The sequence below is a fragment of the Sprattus sprattus genome (genome assembly GCF_963457725.1).
Source record: "Sprattus sprattus genome assembly, chromosome: 7".
NCBI lineage: Eukaryota > Metazoa > Chordata > Actinopteri > Clupeiformes > Clupeidae > Sprattus > Sprattus sprattus.
This window is the reverse complement of record NC_137926.1, coordinates 2,528,375-2,545,358: the sequence shown is the minus strand read 5'-3', so window position 1 is coordinate 2,545,358 and position 16,984 is coordinate 2,528,375. Positions and strand designations below refer to the sequence as shown.

The 16,984-nt window shown below is 42.1% G+C and overlaps 2 protein-coding genes across 2 annotated transcripts in view; both read right to left on the bottom strand.

Annotated features, from left to right (window-relative positions):
- auh (AU RNA binding protein/enoyl-CoA hydratase) overlaps window positions 1–11,438 on the bottom strand; it is a 26,590-nt gene extending 15,152 nt beyond the window's left edge. Inside the window, exons 1-6 of the mRNA XM_080842699.1 lie at window positions 11,191–11,438; window positions 10,329–10,396; window positions 9,699–9,786; window positions 8,929–9,015; window positions 8,311–8,403; window positions 7,563–7,619 (exon numbers count right to left, since the gene is read on the bottom strand). Of these exons, the coding sequence (XP_080698825.1) occupies window positions 7,563–7,619; window positions 8,311–8,403; window positions 8,929–9,015; window positions 9,699–9,786; window positions 10,329–10,396; window positions 11,191–11,410 (613 nt within the window). The 5' untranslated portion in view covers window positions 11,411–11,438. The remainder of the gene's footprint in view (window positions 1–7,562; window positions 7,620–8,310; window positions 8,404–8,928; window positions 9,016–9,698; window positions 9,787–10,328; window positions 10,397–11,190) is intronic.
- A 616-nt stretch (window positions 11,439–12,054) lies between these two features.
- On the bottom strand, window positions 12,055–16,712 carry nfil3 (nuclear factor, interleukin 3 regulated). The gene is made up of 2 exons (XM_080842432.1): window positions 16,575–16,712; window positions 12,055–13,884 (listed from the first exon to the last, which is right to left on the bottom strand). The coding sequence occupies exon 2, from the start codon at window positions 13,736–13,738 to the stop codon at window positions 12,320–12,322; it is 1,419 nt and encodes a 472-aa protein (XP_080698558.1). The 5' UTR covers window positions 13,739–13,884; window positions 16,575–16,712; the 3' UTR covers window positions 12,055–12,319.
- Between the last annotated feature and the right edge of the window lie 272 nt (window positions 16,713–16,984).

Here is a 16,984-nt window from a genome sequence, read left to right as displayed (position 1 = left end):
ATCATGTATCTAGTATGACACAAAGCAGTTAGGTTAATGAAGCCAACTTTGACAGTTCTTTTTTTGGAACTAGAGCGCAACATTAGCACACACACACACACACACACACACACACACACACACACACACACACACACACACACACACACACACACACACACACACACACACACACACACACACACACACACACACACACACACACACAGAGTATTTGGAACTAGAGCGCAACGTTAGCTAAGAGAAAAGTATTCAAGATCATCATCATACTAAAAAAGCATACATTAAACTGCACATGACCCAAGGTTTGAGGAGGCCACACACACACACACACACACACACACACACACACACACACACACACACACTGCCCTCACTGTGTAGGATTTGAGGGTTCTGTTTTGCCTAAACCTTTTCTCTTTCTAAACATGACTTGACTATAATGAGCTGCAGAATGAGACATGTGGAGTGTTAATGATGAAGCGTTTGGCTTGGCCTTGTCTGGATGCCGTTGCAGTTTCCATTACATTTTTGCTTACTCATTCATTCAATTATTACGATATTGAAATCACAAGATCGGAAATCCCAGGACATTTTGCAAGAGAAAGTCACTTCCCAGTTTCCAGTGAATGTTCGATTTCAACAATGACAGGTGGAGCAACATGCCCGCCCTTCCAGTTACTAATGTGCCTTTGGCTCCCCATGACGTATGAGACATGACTGAAATCAAATCTGCACTTGAGGCCAAACTTATTTGCAACAACTAATTCATGCAGGATTGCGGCTTAAAAAGATAAAGAATACATCTAATCTATAACAATACCCACAGTAAAGTCAATGACTTTAGAATGCATTACACTACACCCTGCAGTATGTATATATATATATATATATATATATATATATATATATATATATATATATATATATATAAAAAAAGAGAGACAGAGAGAGAGAGAACCGTAATTACACATGAATTATTAAACTGTACTGTTCTACAAAAGTGCAGGATAGCAGCACAGGTGTCAGTGTAAATATTATGTCCATTATTTCAAGTACATAATTGGAAGCACTTGACAAGCCAGCTCCAGAAAATACTGACTTAAGCACAATATTTTAAATACGCAGCAAATACAGCAATGGCAAGGGTTTTATGAAATTGTGTTGTCCATACACCATCTATAGGTTACCCTACACTCTTCCACACATGATAGATATGCATGGAATGATCTTATAGTCTTGATTATCTTATTATCTATTATTGATCAGCCACTACTACACCTTTACCAACCCTTATCCCATCCTAGTATCCCCTCACTATGAAACGACCACAGTTTCTTACATGAGAATGCACTCTACATGCTGGGATCCTGAATCTACATACTGGGATCCTGAATCTACATGCTGGAATCCTGAATCTACATGTTGGGATCCTGAATCTACATGCTGTCCTGAATCTACATGCTGGGATCCTGAATCTACATGCTGGGATCCTGAATCTACATGCTGGGATCCTGAATCTACATGCTGGGATCCTGAATCTACATGCTGGGATCCTGAATCTACATGCTGGGATCCTGAATCTTCATGCTGTCCTGAATCTACATGTTGGGATCCTGAATCTACATGCTGTCCTGAATCTACATGCTGGGATCCTGAATTTCATGCGGTCCTGAATCTACATTGTGTCCTGAATCAACACTATCTCCTGAATCTACACCGTCTCCTGAATCTACACCGTCTCCTGAATCAACACTATCTCCTGAATCTACACCGTCTCCTGAATCTACACCGTCTCCTGAATCAACACCATCTCCTGAATCTACACGCTGTCCTGAATATACACTGTGGATTCCTCTCAGCTTCACTTGACCACGCAACTGACATCACATCCTTTTTCTTTCCTTCTTCTTCTCCAGTTTAAAAAGGTGGGATGGATACATTTTTGCAATATCTTATTGGATGTCTTCAGAAAAACACTCCCTATTCAGTACATATAATACATAATTTAATGAATATATAAATAATGTTATACTGGTTATACAGGAATTAACTAAACGTGTTAACTGTTTCCAAGTGTACTCTGAGGTTAAGTCAATATACTTTGTCAAACTGCCATTTTTTGCCAAAGTTTTTCCTTCACTTGAACAAACAAACAGTAGTTAACTTGATGCAGAACATGACAGAACAAGTAATTAATGTTGTAATCCATCACAATGCCCTAGGCAGATATGGATTCAGATGAAACCATCATACAAAAAAAAGTAGATTTGCATTGGTACGTTGTTGAATAGAAATGGAAAGTAAACCCTCAAAAACAAGGAATGGGTGCTACCTTGTTGTCATGACATCAGCATCCTAAAACCACAATAAACACAGTCACACCAGCAGTGTCTTGCAGCAACACACACGGTCGCATCAGACAGACAACCCTCTAACAGGCCACCAAGTAAGGGATAATGTATAGAATGCAGGTCATTGTCGGGAAAATAAGCCCTGACAGGGCGGACAGCACCCCGGCGTTCTATACATTATCCCGCTTATTATACGGCTACTTGCCAAAACAAAAAAATAACTTAACACAACAGTGTGTCTTTTTACAATGTATTTGTTACTATACGTAGTGTTAAAAAGCAGAGAAATAGTTCGCCAAAGACGTTGAACTTGAAAGACGTTGAACATTCTTTAGAACACAGCTGCTCAACCGTCCGCTGAAACTCCTTTGATAAGTTACCGTACTACTTGCGGAGTGCTACGAAAGATGTGAATCAGAGGCAAAAAGGCCACTTTCCTTGACAGCGGTCATTATTGCATAGCAACGGTCAGTTATCGGTTAATAACTGACCGCAGAACGTTGGGAAGCCCCATTCAAGTGAATGGAGCATTCTACAACATTAAGAAGAGCTGTGTAATAATGTGTCATATTCACCCACAAGTGTAAATGGGACAACAAGAGCAGGCCAAATAACACAGGGAACATTACACACACAGGCTTATGCTCGTCATTATATTGTGTGGTAAACATCCAATAGGAGAGGTTCCCAGTCCCTGCGCCCAAAGGAGGGGTTGTGCTCCTTATATTTTCTGTTTTTTTAATTTCTTTTCTGTATTGCTTTAAGAATGCACTGTTTCAATTGCTATTGCTACTGTGACCCTGTTAAGCACCTTGAGACATCTTTGTATGTGAAAGTGTGCTATATAAATAAAATCCGTTATTATTATTATCTCTCCTGGACAGGGACTCAATGGCGGGGAGGACATTAACCCCTGCTGTGTCTCTCTGTGTTTACGACTAATAGGCCCTAATAGCAGGTTAGTGGACAAATGAGTTTCAGGGAAGTGAATCAGTGCAGGGGAGGGGAGGAGAGGAGAGGAGGAGAGGAGAGGAGAGGAGAACAAAAAAAAAGAGAAAGAATAAAAATCCCCTTTTGCTGACGTCCTGTACTCCATTTCCAAGGAGTCGCGGGTGAATAGGTGAATACATCAGAAAGAACTGGCAGTGAGCCAACACTCTGGTGACCTATTCTCAAACAAGAGAGAGAGAGACAGCTTGCAACAGGAGAGAGAGAGAGAGACAGCTTGCAACAGGAGAGAGAGAGAGGGAGAGACAGCTTGCAACAGGAGAGAGAGAGACTGTCTCTCTCTCTCTCTCTCTCTCTCTGCCTGTCTGTTTATCTGTTTGTTCAGAGAGAGAAAGAGAGACAGCTTGCAACAGGAGAGAGTGAGTGAGAGAGAGAGAGAGCACACAACAGGAGAGAGATACTCTCTCTCTCTGCCTCTCTGTTTATCTGTTTGTTCCAGTGATCTAGGGACAGCAGCCCTTGGACGATCTCACCAATTTGCTTTAGATCAAGCGGCTCACCTACTGAGTCGGTTCAATTAAAGTGCTTTGAAGATAAATCAGGACATTTATTATCTACTCAAGTGCACAAAGATATTTTCAGGGGTTGGACTGGTGCAACTATTAAAAAGGACCTGCAGATATAACGGCAGTGCAGCTGTTGGCATGTTTGGTGTTCTACAAAATAACAAAATACAAACAACCGCAAAATAAACATCTGAAGGTCTACTTGTTAGTATGCTCTGCCACACCCTAAAAATACAGGCTTGAATAAATGCACGAAACAGAATTAGATTTAGTTAAATCCTTCTAATTGGGCAATTATGTTTAAACAATCTGGTTCAGAAATGAACCATCCCATGTGAGACCAGTGACCTCAACATGTATCCACCAAAATATCTCCCGCTACAAGAAATGGGATTTTAAATATAGTATCCACTTAAATGTCTCCCACTACAAGCAATGGGATTTTAAATATAGTATTAATTAAAACGTATCCCGCTACAAGAAATGGGATTTTAAATATAGTATCCACTTAAATGTCTCCCACTACAAGCAATGGGATTTTAAATATAGTATCCACTTAAATGTCTCCCACTACAAGCAATGGGATTTTAAATATAGTATTCATTAAAACGTCTCCCGCTACAAGAGATGGGATTTTAAATATAGTATTCATTAAAACGTCTCCCGCTACAAGAGATGGGTTTTTAAATATAGTATTCATTAAAACGTCTCCCGCTACAAGAGATGGGATTTTAAATATAGTATCCACTAAAATGTCTCCCACTACAAGCAATGGGATTTAAAATATAGTATCCACTAAAATGTCTCCCACTACAAGCAATGGGATTTTAAATATAGTATCCACTTAAATGTCTCCCACTACAAGCAATGGGGTTTTACATATAGAAGAATATAGAAATATAGATTATTAGATTAGATTTTCTATATATTAAATATAGCAATCACTGAAGTGGAGATGTTCATGAAGCGTCTGTGTGGTGGTAGGTGAAAGGTCAAGATCTGAATCCCTACGGCTGCTACGGCAACGGGGGAACGCAAAGGTCACCTGGATCCAGAAACGGGCCCAGGACACGACCAGACAGAAGTACTGACATCTGTCCAACTAACAAAGTCGATGCCCCACCCTGAAACATGGGCATTGGCGCTTTCCACAAATAGAACTTTCCAGAAGATATTCTGATTTCTTACGATGCAGAGGGGCAATAATCTTCTTCCACTTCCAAAAGTATAAAGCGATGTGCTCTTCTCCCACGGCAGGACTGCTGCACACAGACGTCATTGGCTGGCCATGTCATTTCTTCTCTAATCTCCAAAGCGCCGAGAGGAACTGATAACAAGCGAGCACTCATGAGACAAGAACGAGCTACTTTTTGGAATAAAGACCTCTAAGAATAACCAGGACATCTGAGAAACTGAAAGAGAAACAGAAATACATATCCTTGTTTAATCCCTCTCCACTTGAATGCGGCATTGTGGTGTTCCTGTGTCCTGGTCTCTGTGCGACAACTGTATTTTTAGCGTGAGGTAACCGAAGTGGTAATCTCATTTTATTAAAAAATTCCTTGGATGGGCTTCAGCCGGTGGGGGCACAGACAGAGAGTGACCTTTGACCTCTACAACAGATCCCACTAAGCTCAAACCCCAGCGAACAACAGCTGAAGGAATGTGGCAACTGCTCACACAGGGGCTTACCAAGGAGAGGAGACGCACAGTTTAACTGGTCACGCAACGCCTTCAGACGGACAGTTTAACTGGTCACGCAGCGCCTTCAGACACAAAGTTAAACTGGTTAGCCTTAAGATGCACAGTTTAACTGGTCACCCAGAGACACACAGTTTAACTGGTCACGCATCGGACAGAGACGCACAGTTTAACTGGTCACGCAGCGCCTTCAGACACAAAGTTAAACTGGTTAGCCTTAAGATGCACAGTTTAACTGGTTAGCCTTAAGACGCACAGTTTAACTGGACACCCAGAGACGCACAGTTTAACTGGTCACGCAGCGCCTAGAGACGAGAGGACAGTTTAACTGGTCACACAGCGCCTTCACACGCACAGTTTAACTGGTCACACAGGGGCTAGAGAAGCACAGTTAAACTGGTCACACAGCGCCTAGAGACGCACAGTTTAACTGGTTAGCCTTAAAATGCACAGTTTGACTGGTTAGCCTTAAGATGCACAGTTTAACTGGTTAGCCTTAAGATGCACAGTTTAACTGGTTAGCCTTAAGATGCACAGTTTAACTGGTCACCCAGAGACGCACAGTTTAACTGGTCACGCATCGGACAGAGACGCACAGTTTACAACACGCAGCGCCTGGACACAGCTCTGGTGCTTTAGCTCAGCCTTCGAGTTTAGGTACAGCATTAAGTAACACATTTGAAAACTGGACACAACATAAAATTAGCACTGGACTAGAAGATGTTTCTAGAAAGAGTGGTACTGCACATCATTTTCCTTTTGTCAATCCATTCAAAGGCAATAACATGTATTCAGTCATCTAGCTACACCGAGTCATAATTGCTATAATTGTTATAATAGCTTCAAGCCTTAAAATGATTTCTTTCTTTAATTAACTGGCCTCTTGGCCCATAGCGACTTACATGAATTTAACTGATTAAACTATTCCCGATTCCTCATTAAAATAAGAATATGTCTCTAATGGTCCAAGATGAGGAACCTTCAGTCATCTGTGACTACTTGACCTGAAGTATACTGAACTGGTGTTGACAAAAGCCCAGGGTCAGACTAGATGTGTTCTACGGACAAATAAAGTTAAAGATCCCTCTCCTGAACATGAATGGTTTATAATGCAAGTTTCTCAATAGGCCACTGATGTAAGTAGGGGTCACATCTTTCAGTGGCCTCATTATATTATATCATACTGCTTTTGGCAACAAGGCACAATCATAAGATAAAGCCGACGCACACCGTCTCTCCTGTTTCAATGTCCACACACAGGAATATTTTACTGTAAAGCACAAGATTCGGAGAAGTGAATTTGTTCATTCAGTCAGCAGACACCACCGATGCCGGTGTCCTCTTCCTGCTTTGGTTGCGTCAGAAACCTTTCGCCACAAATATGGAGGATCGGAGTAAAACCTGCTCCTTCTCATCAGCGCAGCTACATCCAATGCAATGTTTCTCAGATATTCTGACTTTGTGAGCGATAACATTCAGGTAGAGTAGGGTAACTACAATCAATAACAGCTTGGCGATTTCCGTGAGGTCCGTAGCAAGGTAGACATGTAGAGCTCTGGAAGCCAAGTTTATTTTTCATGAAACATAATTTTATGGTGGAAAAGTACTACCAATATAACACATTTCCCTTTTAACAGCAAAATGTGAAGGTCATGAAACTACTTGGCTCAACAAGCTCTAACAGACAAAACCATTTACCCATCATAAAGCCAACGCTTCGAGTATAGATGCCACTGAGATTAATCAAACAAATAAAGCAAATAAAGAGTGCTGATTATGCCTGCTAATTAAACAAATTAAAAGTCTATCAATAAATACTCCAAATAAGTACACTTCATGTTTGAGGTGCATCTGTTTCTAGATGTACATTAGTGTTGTCATTGTACGTGTTGTATGCTTTTGGTGATCTTCTAATGGACCCTCTTATCAGTGTTAAGCACAAGTTCCCCCCCCCCACTGCTCAGCATGTCAAAACTGCAAGGTAGTGTCCTACCTGCACCAGGGATGATGCCTAACTTGGTTTCAGTCAGTCCCATTTTTGCAGAGTGAGCTGTGGAAACAAAAGAAAGCAGATAAACACTCACCATCTACTCAAGTTGAAGACCAGACAAGAAAGTTTGTTTCATTTCAGCCAAAACATCAACACACTTCCTTATGCAGCTCCACCAATGACAAGTGCTGAAAATAGACTCCTGTTTGGCCCTCAGCAATGATTTGCGCGTTTACAAAACCTGTGAAAGCATATGGGATATCACTCCCACTGATGAGAGCCTGTGTGTGTGTGTGTCTGTGTGTGTGTGTGTGTCGGCAGAAATAAAGAGATCAGGAACAGATTTGGAGCTCCAAAAAGGGAGAGGAGTGTGATGAAAGATGAACAGACACATCTGTTCCCGGATGATTAAATATGGACTGCTAATTAATTCTTTGACAGTGCTTCAACACACACACACACACACACACACACACACACACAAGTAGTTGAAACTACTCCACACCCGTAGCAGTGCACAAGGGCATAGAGGGATTGAGATAAATGACACACATGAATGTTAAGACAACACATCCTTCTACACACTCCATCCTGTTCCTATGCAACACAAGACAACACATCTTACACACACTCAATCCACGGCACTTTCATGCTCCATGCTATTCCCAACATCCAACTATCAGGTGAACGTCTGCTCTGGATAATCAGATTCCAAACAGCTGGGAGGGACCGAAAAAAAAGACCTACTCACCGGCTATTCTGATATCACAGGCCAAAGCCATTTCAAGCCCGCCGCCCAAAGCTGCTCCGTCGATCGCAGCAATCGTGGGCATGGGAAGATTACCTGTGGGGGACAAACCACAGCAGTGATTGATTTCATTCAAAAACATTCTCGCCCGTCTTAAAATAAAACCTCCTCTGACTTTTCAAATTGGATCACTGTACGCACCCCAGGGGATTCGGTTATGTGGTAATTTGTCCAAATGATGTCCGCCTCAGTCCCTTAAATGTGATAATTGAATTATGTGGAGCAGGAACTGGGGAGTGTGGCTGCAGTGCTAACAGACAGCTTTAAATGAGTCATCGCTTTCTAAAACCCCTTGAACTTTGACCTCTCAGTGTCTCCACAGAGCCTTGTGAAAGCAGTTTAATAAAAGACTGATATTTGACACCTGACACCATGCAGCACTTGGCCATTTCCCCAAAGCCATACTGCAGCACATTCAAAAATGATAGTGACATCAGAATTATTATTTATTTTTTTTATTGGAAATGAATTAATGAACTAAACTAAATGAATGAATGAATTTCAGCCTCAGCAGCAACTCTTTGGCAACGTCCAGGATGTGCGGAAATGAGCATAACTCACCAAGTTCACTGATCAGGGCCCGAGCTTTGGAAACAAACGGTCCCACTTCACTTTGGTGCATCTTTGCCCTCTCTTTCAGGTCTGCCCCTGTTCAGAAAACAAAATAAAAGATGCATTATAGCGCCGGCAGTATGTTTGTATACTATTAATAACCTGTACGTTTTCTGAACGGACTGTGCTTAGAACGGCTCCGGTCCCAGGACACCCTCCAAATTAACATCAGATTGGACTAGTTTACCTTCTTTTGCAACACAGGCCACTCATCTTAAGTTAGCATGACAAGGCAAACACAAAAGATCAGGAACACAAGCATCTTTCATCAAGAGCAAATCATCTAAAACCTTAAACATAACTTTTACATTGACAGGCTAGTTTGGTTGAGACTGTTGTAGTACTTATGTTGCAGTATAGTTGGACTGTTGACAGTTGACCCAGATACAAAGGTAAAGGCTGAAGTAGCCAGCAATGTGTCTCATGTCATGTACCAGCAGTACAACAGAGTCCAATTAAGAGTCAGATTAGACCCTTTCAATACGAGTAATTATCGTTTCTATATCTACACATGAAGTCTGTTTATAGCCATATGGCTAAGTTGCATAGCGCAAAACTACTACATCCAACCACACAGGCAGACACACACACACACACACACACACACACACACACACGACCAGGTAACTTTTGTACACCACATTGCAGCATTCAATTCTGAGATTGCATTTCTTTCTTATCACCTTTCCCCGCCATTCTTATTCTAAACCTGACCTTACCTGCACAGAATATTCCAGGCACCATGCTGCACACGATCACAGAGCGTACTTTGTTGTTCTTCTTCACAGATTCCACAGCGTCAGCCATCTTGAAAGATAATAATAATAATAATTATAACTATACACTTTATTTGTAAAGCACCTTTCATGCACAATGCTCAACAGCAAAGAAATTACGTGCACAAAGTAATTACATGCACAGTGATCCACATAAAAATAGACATCAAATAAACACATAGAACATAAAAATTAGGATAGAGTGCATAAGATAAAATGAACAGAAAAACAGGGATAGAGTGCATTTTAGATACATAATAGAATACATAAAATGCATAACATAACATAGAAAATAAAACTCTGAGATATAGTTTATCGAACCCCTTAATAGCATGTTATATCACGATGAAGATTAAAGTGAAACATATTAAATAATATATAAAATATTTGTTATTTAATGTGTTTCACTTTGATCTTCATCGTGATATAGTCGTAACTAGTTTAAGGCCAAGGTGAAAACATCAAAAATGACATGACAAACACTGAGAGATTGCCACCGAGTCACCTGTAACCTTATTCTGAACTTGACCATGACAGAAAGTCATGACTTCGATGTACTGTATTGCTACTCACCATGTTCACAAGATTCTTGCTAATGGCGTTTTTCGCTTTTGGGCGATTGAGGCCGAAGACTACAATTCCTAAACAATGAGAAGCATTAGTTACTATTAGGATTAATCACAACTGTGCTATGTCAAGGATTATGATTCACTATCACTTGACTAGCATCACTTGGTAGCATTCATTCCAAGCAACTGTATTAGCATTGCAGTATGAAGCAGGAAAAAAGCTTCTGCTCAGTCTTTTTGTGATTAAAGTGCTTGACTGAGTTTGAAAAACATGATTATGAAAACCTGAACAGTTCACCATCTATAGACAGCATGGAGATGGCTTATATTTCAATCTAGTTTCTGATAGCAGAATTCAGATAATAAAAACGTTTCAGGTAGGTGAGATCACGTGGATTGACAGCGGGTGGTTACCATGCAACAGAAACGGCTGGAAGGAGTTTGCAACTTCAGTGGTTTGAGGACTTGTCTGACTTGAAAGGGGGAACAGTAGCCTACCTTTTAGCGTATTTTTTATAGCAACATGTCAGCCAATACAATGTGTTGTGTGTCCTTTAACTTGAGAGCTGCTGAATCACAACACCTCACAATGCGGACAGCATTCATTCTCATACTACGTACGTGTTTAATATGAATTATAATCCTCCTCTCGTCAGCCCTTCACAAGATGTCTTTATACATTGTAACATCAACCATGTGCTTACATATTTGTTCCACTAACTTGTTCCACTAACGATGCATATTAAAGACGATGTTCAACTAGTGTGTTTGCGATTAACAGGAACTAATTTACTGATTATGAAGAGTTCCTGCTGATCATTCTCGTAAAGTGCAAGTAAAAAGTGAGGTTGAATTCTAACATCTACCTGAATCCTCATCGTCCAAATATCTAACGATTAGGTCATCTCCCGACTTCGAGTCTGAGCTGTATTGACGGGTTCCTCCATGCGTTGCCGAACGGACATATTGTATTTTGTTAGCGAGTGCATGATTTACTGCGTCCTGCAATCTGCCAACTCCGTCCAGACTGTTCGGTTGACACCGAAAAGCCTGAGAAAAGATTCTGCAACCAGCAAGGACCGCCATGCCACTTTGCTGCAGTGTGTATGTTTGACTTTCAACTTTGCACTCGTGACGTACTTGGGACCACGTGACCAACTATTCCTGTCGCAGAATGGAGTTCCCCCAATGCGAAATGTTTTGGAGATAGAAATAAGCTAATGTGAACATACTAGCCCCGCAGAAGGGTGCTTATCACTATATTCCCGAATAGATATTTTAAAACGCTGCGTGGATATGGGGTCTACACAATAAGCTAGATGTAGTTGATATGAGGATGAGACTAATTCTCCGGACAAACTTGAAGGGGAAATAGCTTGCCGATTGAAAATATTTGATTAAAAGTCTTTGATTCTTGTAATCTTACTAGAACAGTTTGAAAATTTGGATGAGAAAAAAACTTTCATTTATGCTTAAAGTTAGTCACCGATTTAGCTGCCTTAATTAACACAATGTATGACTCATAAGCAATTTCATTTTTGAGTATGCTAGATTTAACTTAAGGATTTAAGGATAGATTTAAGCGGCCTAGACGTACCATGACGTAGGCCTATTGTAGTTTATACTGTACGATGCCAACTAGGTGACTTATTTGTTCCTGTGCAATATGTAAGTAAACCATGAATACAGACTCACATCATTCAGTGCTTACATACATTTATTGTAAACAACAGCAACAACAAAAAAATGTACTGTGTACAACAAAACTTGAAAAGTCAACATTTAATTTGCATGTACATTAGCCTGACAGTGGCTTCTGGGCTACAGATGGAGATGCCGAGAGGGCACATCAAACTACAACAGTAAGTGCACAACACACCATTCAATTCAATGATCAGCATTTTCTTTCCTTTCTCGTTTTACACCATATGAATTGCACAGTGCAGTAGCAAACACAGTGGAAAACAGGCATTGTGCAAAACAGAAGGTAAGCACTCAGTTTGAAAAACATACTTTCGATACCGCGTCATGGTCAGTAGTGCTTTTGGTCGACTCAATCACAGACCCTTGTCGGTGGACGATCAGTCTTTTGAGCGAGGCTACTTCGTCAGATAGGTTGGCTATGCCCCGTTTCAAGTACAAGCTCTCCGAGTCGGTACCGGCGTAGGAACTCGTTTTGAGATTGACGAGGAGTTTGTCGGTGACCAGATCTGGAGAGCTCGGGCAGATGATGCCGCCTGCCTTGGGCGGCTCCAGGCGCTCTTTGTGCCACAGTTCTGGTCTTTGGTTCCAGTTCTGAACATTAGTCACTTGGAGCGACAGCGGGCTGAAAGACGACCGGATGTACTCCGGAATGCCGGAATTCTGTCCCACCGGGTAGCCCCCTGTCCCAGACATTTCTACAGGAGAGGAGGACTTCCTGGAGGAGTCGTAGTACGGGTCGACGGCCTCCAGTTTGATCTGGAACGCTCGGGCCTTGAGCCGCAGCTTGTGGGGCAGGGCCGAGGTGTTGTATTCTGGCACTTTGAGAGTGGAGACGATGACACTCTTAGGGTCGCTTCTGGAGGGGGTGGGGCCTTTGGGAACCTGCTGCTCATCCTCTCCGTCGGACGACTTGCTCACGACGCCGCTGTCGTCGCCGTCCGAGGTTCTGGGCGAGTTGCTCGACGATCTGGTGATCTGCAGAAGCGGGGAGGGCTGGGAGTACGCCCCAGGGAATGGGTTGGTCAGGTAGTTCCTGTACAGTTCATAGGGACTCGCCTGGTCACGGGCATAGCTGCCGATTTCCAAGGGCTCCTGCTTTATGCTCTCGGAGGCCCGGCAGATCCCCGCGAGGGGACTAACCTGGGCGGCTGCGCTGGTGTCCGACCCCTCGGACGACAGGGAGCTGTGAGGCGAGTGCTTGATGACAGATATGCAGCTGCTGCTGCTGCCCAGCCTCGCTGGATCCAGCTCTCTGCTGTAAGGGCTCTGGGCGGGGCCTTGCAAGACGTAGTCCTGGTAAAGTGCGGCGGTGACGGTGGAGATGTTCTGCATCTCCTGGGTGTACGTGGCGGAGCTGACCAGGCCGTACTTCAACTTGAGCGAGAGCAGCTCGGACTTGAGCGTGGCGTTCTCTTCGCCGAGGGCCATCAGCTTGGTCTCCAGCACCATGTCGTTGAGACGCCGCTTCTCCCTGGAACGCTTGGCCGCCTCGTTGTTCTTGCGCCTCCGCTCCCAGTACAGGTTGTCCTTCTTCTCGTCGGGGATGAACTCCCGTTTTCGGCGGCAGGAGGTGCTTTTGGCTTTGAAAGGGACGCTGGACAGCTTTTGACTCAGCAGGTCCCTGTCCCCACCCTGCAAGGCGACCGCAAGAACCAGGGCATCCTCTCCATTGAAGTGCCCATTGGAAGGCTCCTTTTTGATGGTCTGCATATTACATACAAGTGCTACGAGTTTAGTTGCATAAAGTCCTCAGTTCTGACTCATTGCATTCAGATGTCCTTCTGTTTGTCCCAGAGGGTGAAGCCACGTGTGTATGTATGCAGGGGGAATAATAATTCCAGTTGATTGATCCAGATCTGATGTGAGGGAGAGAGGAAGAGAAATATATTAGATATGTTAGATACATAGAATAGATTTTATGTACACATAGTTGAGAATTAAAAAAGCATTTCTGAAAAAAAAAAGTTTTATACCATGAACTAGGGCCATAAGAAAAAAATAACCGCAATGTGTTAAAATTACTTATCACTAATGAAACTGAATAGAATTGTCTGAGCCCTCTTGTTATAACATTGCATTCAAATTACACTAAATTCCTTGCATGTGTTACCTTCCATTTCCCCCTTTTAGATTAAACTGACTGCCTTAGAAAACTGCCAAAAAGATCTTAATCTAAATATGTGATTAATGATAGAACATTCTGGAACTGGAAAGTTAGCAGGTGTTTAGGGCTCATTGTTAACGACGTGTAAAAATGTAACCCAAACTACGAAAACATGACCCGCAATCTAAGCAGTCATCAACAAAGTTAGCATATTCGTTTTCTTTAGCCATTTCACTCGCAATACAGGTTTAGACATTCATCAGACAAAGCCTAACTGACCGAAAGACCTGGAACTTGAGATCTGAGTAGGGATCAGACTGAGTGTTTACAAAACACGTTCACCTTAAGGGAAAGAGGCGTGTACGTATATCACGCACCATTTACAAATCCATTTCATACTTTTATGTACAAAATAAAGATTTTAATCCAGTTTTGTGACTAACTGTAATAAACAACTGTATTCACGAGTGACCCCATGAGCTATGTCGATTGCAAGTAATGAAACGGCTCCAAATTTCTGCCCGAGACACGCCTAGGTCCCCGTACGTGCACGAGTTGCTACAAATTATGCAATTGCCACAGCGCACTGCACGAAGCGTTACATATGATGTCATCACCGGAGGTCGGCAAGGCTGCGCTACAACTAAAAACAATGCGCATTTTAAAATGGTATTTTTTGCATATACACTGTAACAAGGATCTTGTTGCGCTGTCCCTTTAACGTTCAAATAGTTAATGTGTCGTAAGCAGTTCGGAAAACACGACCTCTTGAAGCTAAGAATAGCTACTAGCCCAAAGATTGACTATCGCTGACCTTCAATGCGGCGTTCAGCCGGTTGAATTCAAAGTCAGAAGGTTGAACCCAAAGTAAACGGGTGCGATCTAAAGACTGAGAACATGACCTAAACACAAGCAAAATTGCATTCCGCTCGCAAGCATTTCGACAGGAGTAAAACGAAAGGAGAAAGGCGACATATCCATGTTTCCTGCTTACTCAAACTGATAGCAAGGTTCCAGAAGGCTCATATCTCACCGGAGCGAGGAACAAAGGAATGCGACCAGACATAATTATTACACGTGGCTGAGCAGATACATCAAAATAAAAACAAACGGGAAAAGTGCATCCTTGCTTAACTCCTTTAAACAATATGATCCTATTTGAACCATTGTTGCCTGATATTTTCCAGATTATTTTCACAATTGTGGGTTATCTTTTGGTCATATCAGCCGTTATTCAAATTGACTGCAATTATGTTAAGTGCATTCAACAGACTATTGCGAAAAAATAAATAAACATTATAACGTTAAAAACAAGCCGAGGGCGCACTTGGCACAACTCAAATGGCACCAAGCCCCCAGGCCAGCATAAATGCGGAGAGGCTAAACATTCTTGTCTATTACTGGCTACTGCATAATATATTGGCCTTAGTCAACAGGCTTCTATAAATGTTGACTTCACTGATCAACAACTTAACGGCCATAAGAATGCCGTTAAGTTGCCGCTATCAGTTGTCTTTGTTATCTCCGTCATTGTGTAATAAAAGCGCAGCCTGAAAACTTTGGCAATGTTTGAACCGTGAGGCCACGTTCGATTACGGAGAGGTGAAGCTGGGACGACTGGATAGCCGGATCCCCGTCATGTCCCAATGCCCCAGATTCCTTCATTGTGTCAGGATTATAAAATTAGCGTGATCAGCTCTACTCGCCCGTAGGCTGGCATATTCTGTATAGCCACTGACGTTATGTAACGCTAATTTGTAAAGTTTTGTAACGTTAGTGTGGTTCTTTTGTAAACCGACCAAAAACAAAGGACACACATTGAAAATCACTATTGGCTACAGTCTAAAGTGCGATATGTTTATATGTGTATAGGCTATACTTATTTAAAGCGTCCATACTAAACGTAGTATGTCTGCCCAATGGATGTGCGCTCTCGTAAATTATCTAACATTATCCAACTTATCTGCACGCGTAACGACAAGGCTTGTATTGATTTTGTCCAGCCGACTGAGTGTTAACAACCGCGGTACACCCACCCACATTTAATTCTGGGTCACTATACCGTAGACAGTTTGATATGGTGAATGCGTGTTTAAAAATATCCAAAGACGACTATCCTAATGACCCATAAAACACAATTTAACTGTTGCAATATCCTATGCCTTCATAGAATAAATGAGGGCATCCTCCTAACTGCGCAAATACAAAGGCACATACAAATAAAATAAGCCTGTTTGGGTGTCCAACACATGAGTATTCTAGCCAGAGCCCGGAACATTTCAACACTGACCATGTTCCATCTTTAAAAAATGTCATAACTTAAATGCAAGCCTCCAAGAAACACAGGACAAATAACCGTCCTAAATTTAGCTCGAGCCCGTTGACGTTACCGGTCGCAAGGTAGAATAAGCAAGAAAGATTTCTTAATCAATTTAAAATTACCTTTACAAAATGGTAGTCCAACACTTCATACAACAGTTTCCGTGGTGTATAGTGCAAGTAGAAATCATTTTGTAAACCATTTGTTTTTCTAAGGTAGCGTTTCCTTGTTTCTCCCTAGCTTTTTCCTCCCGGAGTGACTACTGCCTCATGGATCTGTGTTAGTAGGTCACTAAGATGTGTATTGGCAGCATGTGGTTACTGACATCCTACGTAGCCAATTGGCGTCTAGCATTTTCTGATTTGATCCAATGATTCGTGTTTCTAGTAGAAATAAATAGTTAATGCAAAGGAATGAGACTGCCGAGCAACACTAGGTTGCCCCGGGATATAAACGGTTACCCAATAAAGGGCATCGATTGCATAAGTTGACATAACTTTTTGATACAGCGGTGCCTCTACTTTCGCTGTGA